The 15,093-nt window shown below is 43.3% G+C and overlaps 1 protein-coding gene across 1 annotated transcript in view; it reads right to left on the bottom strand.

The window, feature by feature from the left end:
- Nucleotides 1-378: 378 nt before the first annotated feature.
- The window catches only part of C1H12orf40 (chromosome 1 C12orf40 homolog), a 32,037-nt gene continuing 17,322 nt past the window's right edge, over nucleotides 379-15,093 (bottom strand). The window contains exons 7-10 of the mRNA XM_030549595.1: nucleotides 14,980-15,047; nucleotides 11,265-11,785; nucleotides 1,406-1,488; nucleotides 379-999 (exon numbers count right to left, since the gene is read on the bottom strand). Of these exons, the coding sequence (XP_030405455.1) occupies nucleotides 379-999; nucleotides 1,406-1,488; nucleotides 11,265-11,785; nucleotides 14,980-15,047 (1,293 nt within the window). The remainder of the gene's footprint in view (nucleotides 1,000-1,405; nucleotides 1,489-11,264; nucleotides 11,786-14,979; nucleotides 15,048-15,093) is intronic.

The following is a 15,093-nucleotide window of genomic DNA, read 5'->3' as shown; positions in this document are numbered from 1 at the left end:
TACTAAAAATCATTATAATTGGATATGTGTGTGTATAACCATGTGCATATTTTTGCGCACCAAGTGCCCTATCCAATGCCCTTTGAAATCAATTGGAGTATTTACATTGACTTCAATAAGAACAGGATCCATCCCAAACCACAAACATTATAACTGTATTGTGGAAATGTATCTAATGAGTAAAGGCTATTTTCACTAAGCTACTATAAAATATTGAGAACATATTAATAATAATTTGCAAAAGAATATCTTGTCCAACAGCTAAAGCCAAATGTACCAAATAAAAGGAAATAATGTACTGTGGAATGAACAAAATCCCCTAAGAGTACAGGGCTTTTTGATGTACCCACAATATATTTAATAGGTTCTCCTTTGTACTCAGTTGTTCTCTTCTCTCTTTTTCATTATGTTAATGTAGTTCAGCACATCTACAGTCATCTTGTCAGGCAATGTCAGATACTCAGTTGCAGGAGGAAATTCTGCAATAATTGTTGCATTGTCTGTACTTGAAGACTGAAATGCCTCATCTGCTGTAATTTCCTGCCCTCCAGTGGTATCTGCTTTACTAACATTAGTTAGTAGTTCACCGCTGTGGACAGAGGAAAGATGATTTATACAGCAACATGCCTGTATTATATCACATTGTATGGCAGCATTTATTTTTTCTACCCTTACAGTAGAGATCTCAGTTTGTGACCAAGCATCACATCTTTCTCTATGATTAATATTCTTCCTTTTAAATGATATGTGTGATGAGTTGGGCTGAGGTTGAACAGCCTGGTCTTTATTTTCCTCCTCTGTTGCTTGTAAACTGGGCTCTTTTTGTCGAGGAGTGTTGGCTTCTTTCATAGCAACACTAGTGCCGGGAGGGAAAAGCAAACTTTCTGTGCCAAAGGTATGTTGTGGTCCTTTGCTTGTTGGAGGTGCAGCGGGATTGGCACTGTTTACTTGAAAGGAGCTGTCAGAAAGACACTTTTCAGCTAGATCGTCCTCCTCAGACTGTACAAACAGATTTGTATGAATGCAGTTGTACGAGTCCAATAAGTTGCTACCACAACAACAATAAGTAAAATGAAAAGGCTAGACCTCTGATCTTCTTGTTCATGAACAGTTATGTAATATAAAGAACTGAGTGGAACTGTATTTCATTAGATATTATCAGAATTCCCTATGGTCTAATATCCCTTACAGACAATGCAAATTACTACTTAATTATGCTATTTTAAAGCTTAGAGCTGATTCTTTTTTATATTTCTCACAAGTGATTTTTGCTTGTATAAAGAAAGCTAATTAAGGCAATACAGCAAGGTCCTTTGCGTGTGCTTTGGCACGAGATAGCATGGTAATGAGCTCTTACAAATAAAAAGCACAATAATAATAATAGAGATAAAATTCCATTGCTTACCATCTCGGAACTAGTGCAGAAACAACTGTCTGTTTGCTTTGGAGAGTAACTGGGGGACTGACTGCTCAGTGATGATTCAGTGTCTACAAAATGAGCTTAGACTGAGAAAAATTAGGTTCAAACGAGCAAACAAACCTCTCATATACTGTATGCACCAGTACAACACTTAAAATTATTTATAAATTGGGTCAATGTTGTTTTAAAGACACTATTTATAGTATTAAGGGTTAGCTAGCTCATTGTGCAGTACACTATAAAGTGCGTATTCCCCTTTCAGAATAGGTGTTGTCTCCTGATAGAATCCATGGGAATTATATTCATGCACTAAAGCCCAAATTGTGCCATTAAAGTGCAGCCCTGTGCTGGGCACAGTGTGGAGCTGTACTGTCAAAGGCAAGCTCTATGGGGAGTGTGCCAGCTGCTGTACCTCATTGGGTATCTTGTACCCCAGGAGGTGGGGATATTCCTGGAAACCACAGACTTCATCTATGCCCTGCTGCTACAGAGGGACAAGTGGGGGTGCAAACTTCTACCACTACATGCCCCTGTGGAGTTGCAGGACAGTCTGGCACTAAGAGGGTAAAGAGTCTAGTACGAGACTATGGTTGAACTTCCAGTGCAGGGACTAATTCACGTCAAAACATTTTACAATTTTTTTTCAAGGAACGAGAAAGGAAGCATATGAAAAAACTATACCTGAAACCATCACCTTATACTATCAAATGCCAAACATTCATAGGCTTGTGCTGTTGTGTTCATAGCAACATTGCTAAGCTGTCTAGTGGAATGGGTTTTTTACAATTACCACTGCTCGGAGAATTGGCTTCTTATATTTTTGGCGATGCCAACAGGAGCAGAAATGAGACAATGAAAAAGTTACAGATGATTAATCACTAGGGAGAAGCTAACTTTAATTTTTTTATGTAAAAGCAATTAAAAGTATTTCAGTTATGTTCCAATTTCTTCATTTACTTTTGGGTGAATCAGACATATTAGTAGCTCACAAAACAGGATGTAATCACTTTTACTTGACTTTAGATGTAGCTGTATCAGTTTTACATGGAGAAAATCTACTTTAGAACTATGTATACTGACCCTTTTCCATCTTTCCAAGCTTTGAACTCACTTCAAAATCACACTGTTCCTCCTCTGCTGTAAGAACCTTTTTTAAGAAGGGAAGTTAATACATTTTTCAGTCCAACAGTCATACTTTTCTTCATTGTATTCCTTTTTATAAAACCTCTTTTTCCTGCATCCTATTGGATGAGGATACTTGAAATCTCCACGATGGTTCTGCCATGCATCTAGCCTGACCTCCCAATGTGTCCCGCCTTCCCTCATAAGAACATAATAATAGCCACGTGGCAATTATCTAGTTCTCTTGGGGTTAATATTCCTCCACTTTATAACTTATCACTTCATCCACTGATTAAGAAATATAAATTAGTTGACAGACCATTTATTATAGTCAGCACAGGTAATGTTGCCAATAGTTAAGGTTTCCTGACACTTTCTATTGTAAACCCCTATTGTCAGTTGATGATAACTTGGCCACACTTCAGCCTTTTGGGCTGAAATCTTCCAGCATCGGGATGAATTTTTCTGGAAAATTTAAGCTAAAGTGGTTTGGCCATTGCCAAGATGAGAGAAAAAACATGGTTTGCCCATGTTAAAAAATATGCCCACATCCATTTAATTCCGAAGCTCTTGTCTCCATGCTTTGGAGCAGGGACACCTGACATTTGGCATGTTTCTTGCATTGTTCTTTTTGGTGAATATATCTGAGGAAAGGACACTGCCTTCCATGTCATGGGGTCCATTTTATCCCTATTAACTGATGGTAGGGCCCACCAAGTCTCATGGCTATAACGTTAGAGGAGTCTGCATGGCCAGCTTTTAATTTTGGGTAGCCATATTTCCCTATGCTGAATACAGGACACCTGGTAAAACTGCTCAAATTCAAGCGAGTTCAATGGCAATCAATCAGAACTATGCAGTATCCTCCCCTGCTATAAAAACTCCAGGGCCCAGAGGGGGAAGGGGGTTTGGGGGGTCTGGGCTGGCAGGGGGCTCAAGCCAGCTCCATATGGCAGGTCGAGGGAGGGAGTGCCACCTCCACCCCTTGATTCACCTCAGCAGCCCACCCAGCCTGTCTTGGTTGTGGTGGGAGTGGGGAGAGGCACACCAGAAGTTATTACTCAAAAGGTGGAGGGTCAGCTCAAAAAGTTTGAAAACAGCTCAAGGTGCAGGGAGGAGGTAGTTAGGAGCTGAGTGCAGGCAGGGGGGAGCTCAGGGTGCAGGTAAGGGGTAGCTAGGGGCTGTGTGCCAGGAGGACTCCCCTACGGTCCCTGTTCCCTGAGGGCTCTGTCAGCCATGGAGCCGGGTCCCCAACCCCTGCAGCTCTTAGCAGCTATGTGAAAAAAAGGGGCTGGTAGCTGAGAAGTAGCTTCACCCCCTGCACCAGCACCAGCAGGAGAGGAGGGAACACCATGGCTGCCTGCCCTGCACTGCGTGGCTTCTCACCCCCTGGTGACTCCCACAGGGCTGAAGGCAGGAACTGTAGGAGGTGTGGAGCTGCCCCTGGGACTGCCCTGCACTTGCACTGCAATTTTGGGGGGGAGACATCCCCAATGCCCCCAACTCTGCCCATGGGCTCAGGGAGCTTCTGCCCCACAGGGAATGTCAGGAATCCGGGATTCAGTCCCGCAGGGGTCACCAGGGCATGCATTCAGCCGCACAGCTCCTGGTTTCAGCAGGGGAAGGGATGGGGGACACCAGGATCAGAGCTTCAGCCCAGTGTGTGTGTGTGAGATGAGGGCTTCAGCCCCACGGCTCCAGCCCTGGGAAGGGGAGTGGGCGCACTAGGGATCAGGGCTTCAGCCTCACAGCTCCTGCCTGCAGCCCCGTGGGGGTTTCCAGGGCTCAGGCATTCAGTGCCTGCAGCTCCAGGCTTCAGCAGGGGGAGGAAGGATGCCAGGGATTGGGGCTTCAGCCCTGGGGCAGGGGCAGAAATCGGGCTTCAGCCCAACAGCTCCCATCTTCAGCCCTGCGGATGGTGCCGGGGATTGGGGTTTCAGCCCTGGGGGGGCCCTGGGAGGTCAAGCTCTGGGTTTCAGCATTGGTGCCCGGTGACCCCCCTGAAAGGGCTTGTGGACCACCCTTGAGAACTCTTGCTTTAGGTATCACATGAGGAGGGGTGACACACACCCCTACCCGCCCCCCACAGGGCTGCCTCTCCTCCTTCTTGATGTCACCTCTTCCTGCCTCTCCACCTAGCCTGAGGCCACCACATGCTCTCACTGACCAGCCACTGCCTGTCCGCACTCACCCGCTTGCCGCAAATGAGATGCAGCTGGGCTGCGCTGACCAGCAGGGGAGTGGAAAATACCAGAAAATTTGCCCATTTTTTTTAAAAGGTGGGATACCTGCAAGAGAGCTTAAATATGGGACTGTCCCATTAAAAATGGGACTGATGGTCATTCTATTTTAATGGCAAAGCTCCAACCAGCCATAACCAGAGAACATAAGTTGTAAAATGAATTATGCTGCCAGCAAATAATTTCACTGCCAAATATAGAGAAACACCAAGATAGTGAATGAGAAGGGGAGGATCTTACTGTTCCCAGTTCTCACAGAAGCGGTCTACAAGATCTGATTTGGAATTGAAAGTAGCCCAGGAATCTACAAGGAACACAGCTAAGGGTATGTCTACACTCCAGGATTATTCCGATTTTACATAAACCAGTTATGTAAAACAGATTGTATAAAGTCGAGTGCATGCGGCCACACTAAGCACATTAATTCGGCGGTGTGCGTCCATGTACCGAGGCTAGCGTCGATTTCCAGAGCATTGCACTCTGGGCAGCTATTGCGTAGCTATCCCATAGTTCCCGCAGTCTCCCCCGCCCCTTGGAATTCTGGGTTGAGATCCCAGTGCCTGATGGGGCAAAAAACATTGTCGCGGGTGGTTCTGGGTACAGCCTCACCCCTCCCTCCGTGAAAGCAGCAGACAACCATTTCGCGCCTTTTTTCCTGGGTGAACTGTGCAAATGCCATAGCACAGCAAGCATGGACCCTGCTCAGATCAAGACCGCAATCGTGGATGTTGTAAACACCTCGCGCATTCTCATGCAGTCTATGCTGAACCAGGCCCTGCAAAACCAGGCGAGGAGGAGGTGGCTACGGGAGCACGGCGACAAGAGTGATGAGGACATGGACACAGAATTCTCTCAAACCGTGTGCCCCTGCGCTTTGGAGATCCTGCTGATAATGGGGCAGGTTCTAGCCATTGAACGCCAATTTTGGGCCCAGGAAACAAGCACAGACTGTTGGGGCCACATAGTTTTGCAGGTTTGGGACGATTCGCAGTGGCTGCAAAACTTTCGCATGCGTAAGGGGACTTTCATGGAACTTTGTGACTTGATTTCCCCTGCCCTGAAACGCCAGAATACCAAGATAGAGCAGCCCTCACAGTTGAGAAGCGAGTGGCCATAGCCCTCTGGAAGCTTGCAATGCCAGACAGCTACTAGTCAGTCGGGAATCAATTTGGAGTGGGAAAATCTACTGTGGGGTCTGCTGTGATGCAAGTAGCCAAAGCAATCATTAAGCTGCTGCTACGAAAGGTTGTGACTCCGGGAAATGTGCAGGTCATAGTGGATGGCTTTGCTGCAATGGGATTCCCTAACTTTGGGGGGGCGATAGATGGAACTCATATCCCTATCTTGGCACTGGAGCATCAGGGCACCCAGTACGTAAACCGCAAGGGGTACTTTTCAATGGTGCTGCAGGCACTGGTGGATCACAAGGGACGTTTCACCAACATCCACGTGGGATGGCCGGGAAGGGTGCATGACGCTTGCATCTTCAGGAACACTATTCTGTTTAAATGGCTGCAGCAAGGGAATTATTTCCCAGACCAGAAAATAACAGTTGAGGATGTTGAAATGCCTGTAGTTATCCTGGGGGACCCAGCCTACCCCTTGATGCCATGGCTCATGAAGCCATACACAGGCAGCCTGGACAGTAGTCAGGAGTTGTTCAACTATAGGCTGAGCAAGTGCAGAATGGTGTTAGAATGTGCATTTTGCTGTTTAAAGGCGCCCTGGCGCACATTACTGACTCGGTCAGACCTCAGCCAAATCAATGTCCCCATTGTTATTGCTGCTTGCTGTGTGCTCCACAATCTCTGTGAAAGTAAGGGGGAGACCTTTATGGCAGGGTGGGTGGCTGAGGCAAATCACCTGGCCGCTGATTATGCGCAGCCAGACACCAGGGCGATTAGAAGAGCACACCAGGAAGCGGTGCGCATCAGAGAAGCTTTGAAAACGAGTTTCATCACGGGCCAGGGTACGGTGTGACTGCTGTGTTTGTTTCCCCTTGATGACCGCCCCCCGTGATTGACTCATTATCTGTAAGCAACCCACCCTCCCCCTTCGATTACAGCTTGCTTAAGGAAATAAAGTCACTATCATTTAAAAATCATGTATTCTTCATTAATTCATTATAAAAAGAGGGAGAGAAGTGACAAGGTAGCCCGGGTGTGGTCTGGGAGGAGGATAGGAGGAAAGGAAAAGGCCACTAAAAAAATTTAAAAGTAATGACAGCCTTTTGGTTGGGCTGTCCACAGGGGTGGAGTGGGCGGGTGCACGAAGCCTTCCCCCACACGTTCTTCCATGTCTGGATGACGAAGATATGGAACATGGTGAGGGTGGTTACACAGGGGCTGCAGCGGCACTCTGTGACCCTGCTGCTGTTCCTGAAGCTCCACCAGACGTCGGAGAATGTCAATTTGATCACACAGCAGCCTGAGCGTTGCATCCCTCCACCACTGATCTTCCTGCCGCCACCTCTCGTCTCGAGCGTCTCTCCTCTCCTCAGGTTCATCCCTCCTATCCTCACGTTGGTCCCTCCTGTCCTCACGTTCACTGGCATATTTCCTGTAATTTGATACCACGTCCTTCCACTCATTCAGATGAGCTCTTTCATTGCGGGTCACTTCCATGATTTCCGAGAACATTTAGTCTCACGTCTTTTTTTTCCGCCGCCTTATCTGAGATAGCCTTCGGGATGGGGTAGGGAGGCTTGAAAAATTTGCAGCTGCATGAAGGAGGGAAAAAAGGGAGAGAAGTATTTAAAAAGATACATTTTCCAGGACAATGCTTATACTCTTTCACAGTGAACAATACTATTCACCTTACATAGCACATGTGATTTCACTACAAGGTCGCATTTTGCATCTTAATATTGAGTGCCTGCGGCTCTGGTGTTAGAGATCTCACAGACACAGGTGCGGGCAGCAGAATTCGGCTTGCATGCGTCCATGGTGAGCCATTGTCTTTCAGCTTCTGCAGCCTTCATAAAGTGCCCTCCTTTCCCAAATACCAAGCAAATCCCATTCAGTGCTGCTTCTTTCTTGTTAACATGCAGCAGCAGAAACCACCCCCCCATCCAATTCTCTGGGATGATCTTTACCCCTCCCCCCACCGCATGGCTGGTATCATGGAAGATCCCTGCTAGCCAAACACGAAAAAGCTCAATGCCATTCCCGCCCCCTCTCCTCCCCCTGCATGGCTACCTGCAAGGAAGGATTTCTTTTAAGCAACAGGCAAACAACCCAGTAGGAATGGCCATCTCTGTCCCCTTAATTAAATTCCTGAATTTCAGCCAGGTTACCATGAACGATATCACTCTCCTGAAGATAACACAGCGAGATAAAGAACGGATGTTGCTTGAATGTCAGCAATCACCGGGACCATACGCAGCTAGACTTTGTCATGCAATGATACCAGATTACTTGCTACATGCATGGCGTGGTCAAGTGCCCTACCACGGAGGACAGAATAAGGCTGCCTTGCCCAGAAACCTTCTGCCTTCTTGGAATACCTCCAGGAGAGCTTCATGGAGATGTCCCTGGAGGATTTCCACTCCACCCCCAGACATGTTAACAGACTTTTCCAATAACTGTACTGGCCACGAATGCATCCCAAGTCCTCAGGGCAAATTAATCATTAAAAAACGCTTGCTTTTAAACCACGTTTTATATTTACAAAGGTACACTCACCAGAGGTCGCTTCCATGGCTTCACTGTCTGGGCTAATGGCTTGGGAGGGCTGGGAGGGTAATTCTGTCTGGGTGAGAAAATGCTCCTGGCTGTTGGGGAGAACGGAGTGCTGTGTGCTCTCTGCAAGCTCGTCCTCCTCTTCCTCCTCCTCATCTTCCCCATCCACAGAATCCTCAGGCATGGCAGAGATTACCACCCCCACCTCGGAATCCACGGCCAGGGGTGGGGTAGCAGTGGCGGACCCTCCTAGAATTGCATGCAGCTCAGCGTAGAAGCGGCATGTTTTCGGCCCTGCCCCGGACCTTCCGTTTGCTTCTTTGGTTTTCTGGTAGGCTTGTCTGAGCTCCTTAACTTTCACTCTGCACTGCACTGAGTCCCTGGTGTGACCTTTCTCCATCATGGCCTTGGAAATTTTTTCAAATGTTTTTTCATTTCGTCTTTTGGAATGGAGTTCTGTTAGCACAGAATCCTCTCCCCACATAGCGATCAGATCAAGTACCACCCGTGCGGTCCATGCTGGAGCTCTTTTTCGATTCTCAGGCGACTGCATTGTTACCTGTGCTGATGAGCTCTGCGTGGTCACCTGTGCTGGTGAGCTCTCAACGCTGGACAAACAGGAAATGAAATTCAAAAGTTCGCGGGGCTTTTCCTGTCTACTTGGCCAGTGCATCCAAGTTCAGATTGCTGTCCAGAGCGGTCACAGTGGTGCACTGTGAGATACCACCCAGAGGCCAATACCGTCGATTTGCGGCCACACTAACCCTAATCCGACATGTTAATACCGATTTCAGCGCTACTCCTCTCGTCGGGGAGGAGTACAGAAACTGGTTTAAAGAGCCCTTTATATTGATATAAAGGGCCTCGCTGTGTGGATGGGTGCAGCATTAAATCGGTTTAACGCTGCTAAAATCGGTTTAAACGTGTAACGTAGACCAGGTCTGAGAGGCTAGCATGCCAGAACCTTTGTAGAAATGTGTTTGTGGGGTGGAGGGGAACACAAGGCAAAAGTGCCCTTCCCTTGCTGCTGGTGGCTGCTCCAGGGGTGAGTCAGTTCCCCATCTTGTGATGCTACAGTAGCTCCTGGTGGGCGAAAAATGTAATTGCAGCACCTCCCCAGCAGAATCTATTATTCTGCCGGAGGGGAGGGAGGGGTTTTCTGAAGGAGACATGAATTTTGTGTTTATTTTTGTTAAAAAGTGGGGGAGCCATGGACCCCTGGCTGCCCTGGTTCTGGTGCTGAGAGATACCAGGGGCCATGAACCCCTTTCCCATAGAGTTGCTGTATTCTTGCATCATATTTTGGATCAAGTGGTGAATGTTAAGAGCTCCATGTAAAGAACAACACAGAGGAAGCCACTGAGGTGCACAAGTACTTTTGGGCCTACAAACCCTGAACAAGTCTACGTATTTTTGAATGCCATCTACTGGCCCCTTATCTATATAGCTATTAAATGCACACAGCTATAGAGCAGAGAATGGTATGTGGCAACCTCTCACACAATACCCACCCCCGCAACAGTAGCTGTCTGCTGCTTTCTGGAGGTGCAGCAAAGAATCTGAGCCAAAGTGTCTGGCACCAACATTTTGTAGTATATAGCACAAAAGTATATTTGTCTCCTTAAGCAAAAGTGAAGTAAAACTGTTTTACCTTTTCAAATCCAAAGATTTGTGAGCACTTACAAGTGAATTGTTCCAGAGGAGCACTGTCACCAAGGAATAAAAACAAAATAAGGTAAGAGATTCATACTGTGGTTTTAAGCATCTATTTACTCCTCAAATGAAAAATATTACTATTAATCTTACAGTCCACTTTGATTATGTTCATAAAACATTGCAATACTGCTATTTGTAAGCTCATGGCACTGCTCTAATTACAAAATGCATTCCACTATTACAATTTGTTAAAGTTATATATTTTTTAAAATTCTCAAGATATAATACAAAGAACTTGATTTTATAAACAATTTCTGTGGAACAGTATGCTATTAAAGATTACTGAAGACAATGCCACTTTGTAAAATGAAAAGATAGTTCCAGAGGAAAGACTGTAACATTGGGTACTTGAGCAACCTTGAGGTAACTGATGGATCTGCTCAATAATGCTAATAATGGCTGTTTTCTTTAAAAATATTGTCACACTGTCTATTTAACTTAAATAGACTTAAAGCACTTTGCATTAGTTTGAGTATGAAAGGCACAATCTAAATACTCATTTTATACAGTAGAGGATGGTGCATGTTCAGAAATATCTTGTATATTAAATATTTGCAGACTTATGGGCTGCAAAGCTAATCTTAAAGAAATTTTCATGTTCTTATACTCAGTGGGTGAAACTGTGGACCCACTGAAGTCAATTGGAATTTTGCCACTGTCTGCAGTAAAACCAGGATTTTGCCCATCAAGTATATCATATACAGATATCACCTTTTAATTTAACAATTGCTTATGAAACTTACTTATTAATTGTTGAATAATTCTGCATTTTTTCTTCTAAGTTAATCTTGTGATTATGGTGATTTGTAAATGCTCCTTAAAGACAAAAATTAAGCCTTGAATTTAAAATACAATTTTGAGTTAAAACAAATGATTCCATAACAATTTTTATCAGAAATTACTATTAAATGACTTATTAGCTCACAAGATGATTACCATTATATAATTTCATCTGAAACAAAAATACTGCAGTGCCTAGTTCCATAGTATCTTTCTCACTATGACATACAAATCATGTGGCTCACTAAAACAATGCCAAAAAGATGGAAGCATAGTACTTTACTTCCTTGCATCACTTATACTTACCTGTTCTTTCATATTTTGAAGGATTTTCTTGGTTTTCAGAAGATATAATGTAATAATGTCCATCAGGGTATTCTTTCAAGTGGCTTTTATTAGGCTGTTTATTTTCTTTATGGCTTGCACTTGAAATATTCTTACTTTTAAATAAAGTCTGCTCTGGAACAGTGAAAATCCCTTTAAGGCATCTGTCTACAGTATACCTTTCAGTACATTTAGTCATGTTATAAGTTTCTTTTTTATAAGGGCTACATCTGCTGGATATTTCATTCATATCATCCGGATCTGTAAATAACTGGCTGATACTGGCTTGGTTAACAAAAGGACCACAATATTCCACGGAAGGAATATCATGAATCAGTGGTCTCTCATCTTCAGACAATGCTAGACCATTTTCATCGTGAGTGTTGTTTGCTGCTGTTTCGTTCACAATACCAAATAATGGCTCTTTTATTCTGTTGTTGCTTCCAGAATCTTTACCGGTAATTAAAGCTGGAGTATTACCAACAGAGTTTATATAGTCTGGACTTTGAGGAAAAAAGAGAAAAAGCTTGCTCAGTTCAAAAGTAAGCAAAACACTAAATGCTTAAACATTAAATTACCAATTTTAAGTTAAGAATCTCAAAAAACCTTTACTCTTTATGCACTCCATACTTACTTCTATCAAAAATGTGTGTTCTTTTAATGGATAAATTCTCCTGTATTGTAGATGTGGTTTTATAGTAAGGCAAAAAGCATAGAACCTAGACCTGCAGCTTTAAAGAGAATTAGAATTCGGCTTCATGCCACCTCTGGACATAACAGGGGATCTAAGATGTATCCTCTTGCACAAAGAGCTGTGAATAACCAAATCAACCACTGTATGTCACTACTGCTCCACTCATCTGAATTAGACACTGGACTGCGCACAACATCCAAATGCAAGACAATCTTCTTTAGGGTTTTTAAAAGGTGGTTTGTCCTTGTAGAGTACAATTCCCTTCTGTACAGAAGGCCCATGCAAAGTCTCTCTGTCACTTAAATCACTGTTCTTAAGTGGTGAATAGGCCTTGTGCAAGCTCTGTGGACAGAGGGAAATTTCATCTGTATCTAGTGGCAGTGATTTACATTTGGCACAGAATTTTTTAATAAAGTAGTGATGGGACCAAACACACATTTTCTTTTGCCCATAGTACAGCCTCAGTGACATTAATGACCACTATAATTAAGGCTGCATAAATATTTCCATTCTAAGCTCACTTGAACCTTAATGAAATTTTCACCTTTCTAACTAAAACTTTCCAGTGTTGGATCCTGCCTGCAGGATAACTTTTTGGAGAGTCTAAGTAAATAAGTTTAACTGTTTTTGAGTGCACAAGTCTTTTTTTCTGAACACCACACAACTTAAACATCTGGAAAAAACCCCTCACTGGAGAGAAGTGCGTTGGTGTGTTCTGGTGAAAATTGTTTTTGATTTTGACCAAGTGAAAGAGCCCTTTGGAAAAAAAATCATGCATATAGCACATGTCCATGTACAGTAAGGAAGGATACATCATGTGCAGCATAGTTTTTGAACAGAAATACAGAGGTATCTTAGTACAAATCCACATTAATGCAAAGAGAACTGACAAAAGCAAGAGAGTGCAAATCAATGGCTGATACTTCATCCTTGAGTCCAGTCACCAATGCAGGGCACAACTGCATGACAGCCACAGAAAGAGAAATGCCATAGTGTTGCATACTATGGCAAAAGTTTTGGAGTGTCTGTTAGGAAATAGTAGAAACTGGACAAAGACCCAAAATGATTCTTGGGTGAGAGCAGTGTCCTCTGCTTATGTAAAAACTGGCAAACATTTAAGTTTTGAGGGACTAACTACATGAGAAGAGGGGAAAATGTTATCTGCAAAAACCTATGACACATCTCTGTAAGAATGTGACAGAACTGAAGCAACACAGAATGCAGGGGCTCTGCTCTTACGCTTCGGCTCTCCTTCCAGCTACTGTTTGCCATCCTCAGCTTCTTTTAACTACCCTTATTCTGCTGATTTATCTTCCCTGAAGCTCCTAATTGGTTTCCTCTCATTTCATTTTCCCACATTTGTCCTGTCTCCTGGTCTTTCTTTCCCTCAAGTGGTATCAGTAATACCATGCTGTTTCTGAAATGGCCTTCAGTAGTGTTGGCCAAAGCTAACCTGTGAGTATTATAACACCGCCAAGTGACACTATTTAATGCTAAGTAAAAATAAGTGCTAATCTATGACCTAGTCTACTACTATTTAGAGTCATAGCCATCTGGCATTTGTACATTACATCCAATTTTTTGGTTACTGCTTAATAAATAAATGCAAATACTCTAAATTGTTATTTTAAAAAACTCCTATAATGCCCCAAGTTTTCACTGTACCTTACAAACAATGAAAAACACAATCCCTACCTTGAACAACTGGCAGTCAAAGGCAAGATAAGATGTGGGACAACAGTTCAGATAAGAGGTTGTAGGGATTATAGATGAAGAGAATCAAGTATGGAAGAGGGAAGATATGAAGGACTGAGAGAAGTATTTCTTCAGCAAAGAGGAGGAAAGTGTCCCAAGCTTAAGGTGGAATCCTTGAGCGGGAGAAGGAGACAAAGGGGGAACAGTAAGAAGAGAGGATTGAAAAAAGCACAGTAATGAAGGGGCATGAGGAAATGAAAGCGGAAATGTAGGTGAGGCAAGATTATGTAGGGCTTTGAATGTGATGCAATGAGGGCCAGGAAGTTAATGAAGGGATTCAAGGATGGGCATGATGTGGTCAGAGTGAGAGAACAGGAAGAGGACTTCAATCATCTTCATTTTAGAAAGCTGAGAAAAAGCTGGGAGAGGTGAGAAGCAAAGAGAAGTTAAATGTATGGTGACCAAGGTTAAAATTAGTGCATCAGTCCAGTATTCCTGTACCTAGTGCTGCCTGCCACCAAGTGAGAAATCCACAGTCCCTTTCTTGTAGGGATAAGCAAATAGACAGTGCTTTCCCGATCACTCTAGTCAGTGTTGGAACATGATGATGGATTTCAAAACGCATTCTGTCTTGCCCTCTTCAGTTATATGATGATCAGGAACTTGAGAGCAAGTGAAGGAATAAACTGGGAGGAAAATTAGACTCCTTAGGAGCTCAAGAGACATGCAGAGAACCCCTGGAACAAACTTGAAATAAGATATTTATTATAAACTGTGTATGACCCTAAGCAGTCAGTTAATAGGTAAAGTTTTTCTCTTATCGGCACATTTTTCAAAATATATTTTATTTCTATTTCTCCTTTGTGAAAAGGGAATGATTTCATGAAAAAAAATTTTAATTAGAAAAGGAAACTAGAAGAATTATTTAACCAACAGGAGGCAAGTGCATGCTTTTGTTTGTTCTGCAAATTACATGTGTAATGGAGGAATTCAGTGATACTACTGAATAATGTAGTGAGAAAATGAACAACTGAATCTAGGATATTGAATTAAAGTAACATTTTGATGTATTTCAGTAATTTGTAAGTAATCTGGTACTTTTGTCATTTACATTTCATCCCAAAATTTTCAAAGGCATTGAAGTACAATAAAAACTAATCAGATAATGAGTCTTGAAAGTCCTTTCTTATTTTTAAATGTGACTGTCGTTTAAAAAAAAAAAAAAGCAAAATCTCTGCCTGCCTATTCAGTTTCTTAAACAATGTTCCCAATGGGCCTGCTGTATTGGACTTGCTGAAAATGCATTACCTGTTTTGGTATTTTGAAAACCAAGAGTCTTGAGAGAGAATATTTCCTGGCTGAGAAAATGGTAGAAACTGCCAAAATATTAAATATAGAGAATAGTTAAATTTTAATATTTAA

Source organism: Gopherus evgoodei, chromosome 1 (assembly GCF_007399415.2).
Source record: "Gopherus evgoodei ecotype Sinaloan lineage chromosome 1, rGopEvg1_v1.p, whole genome shotgun sequence".
Taxonomy (NCBI): Eukaryota; Metazoa; Chordata; order Testudines; family Testudinidae; genus Gopherus; species Gopherus evgoodei.
Note: the sequence above shows the minus strand (reverse complement) of the source record. Positions and strands in the feature narration are given on the sequence as shown.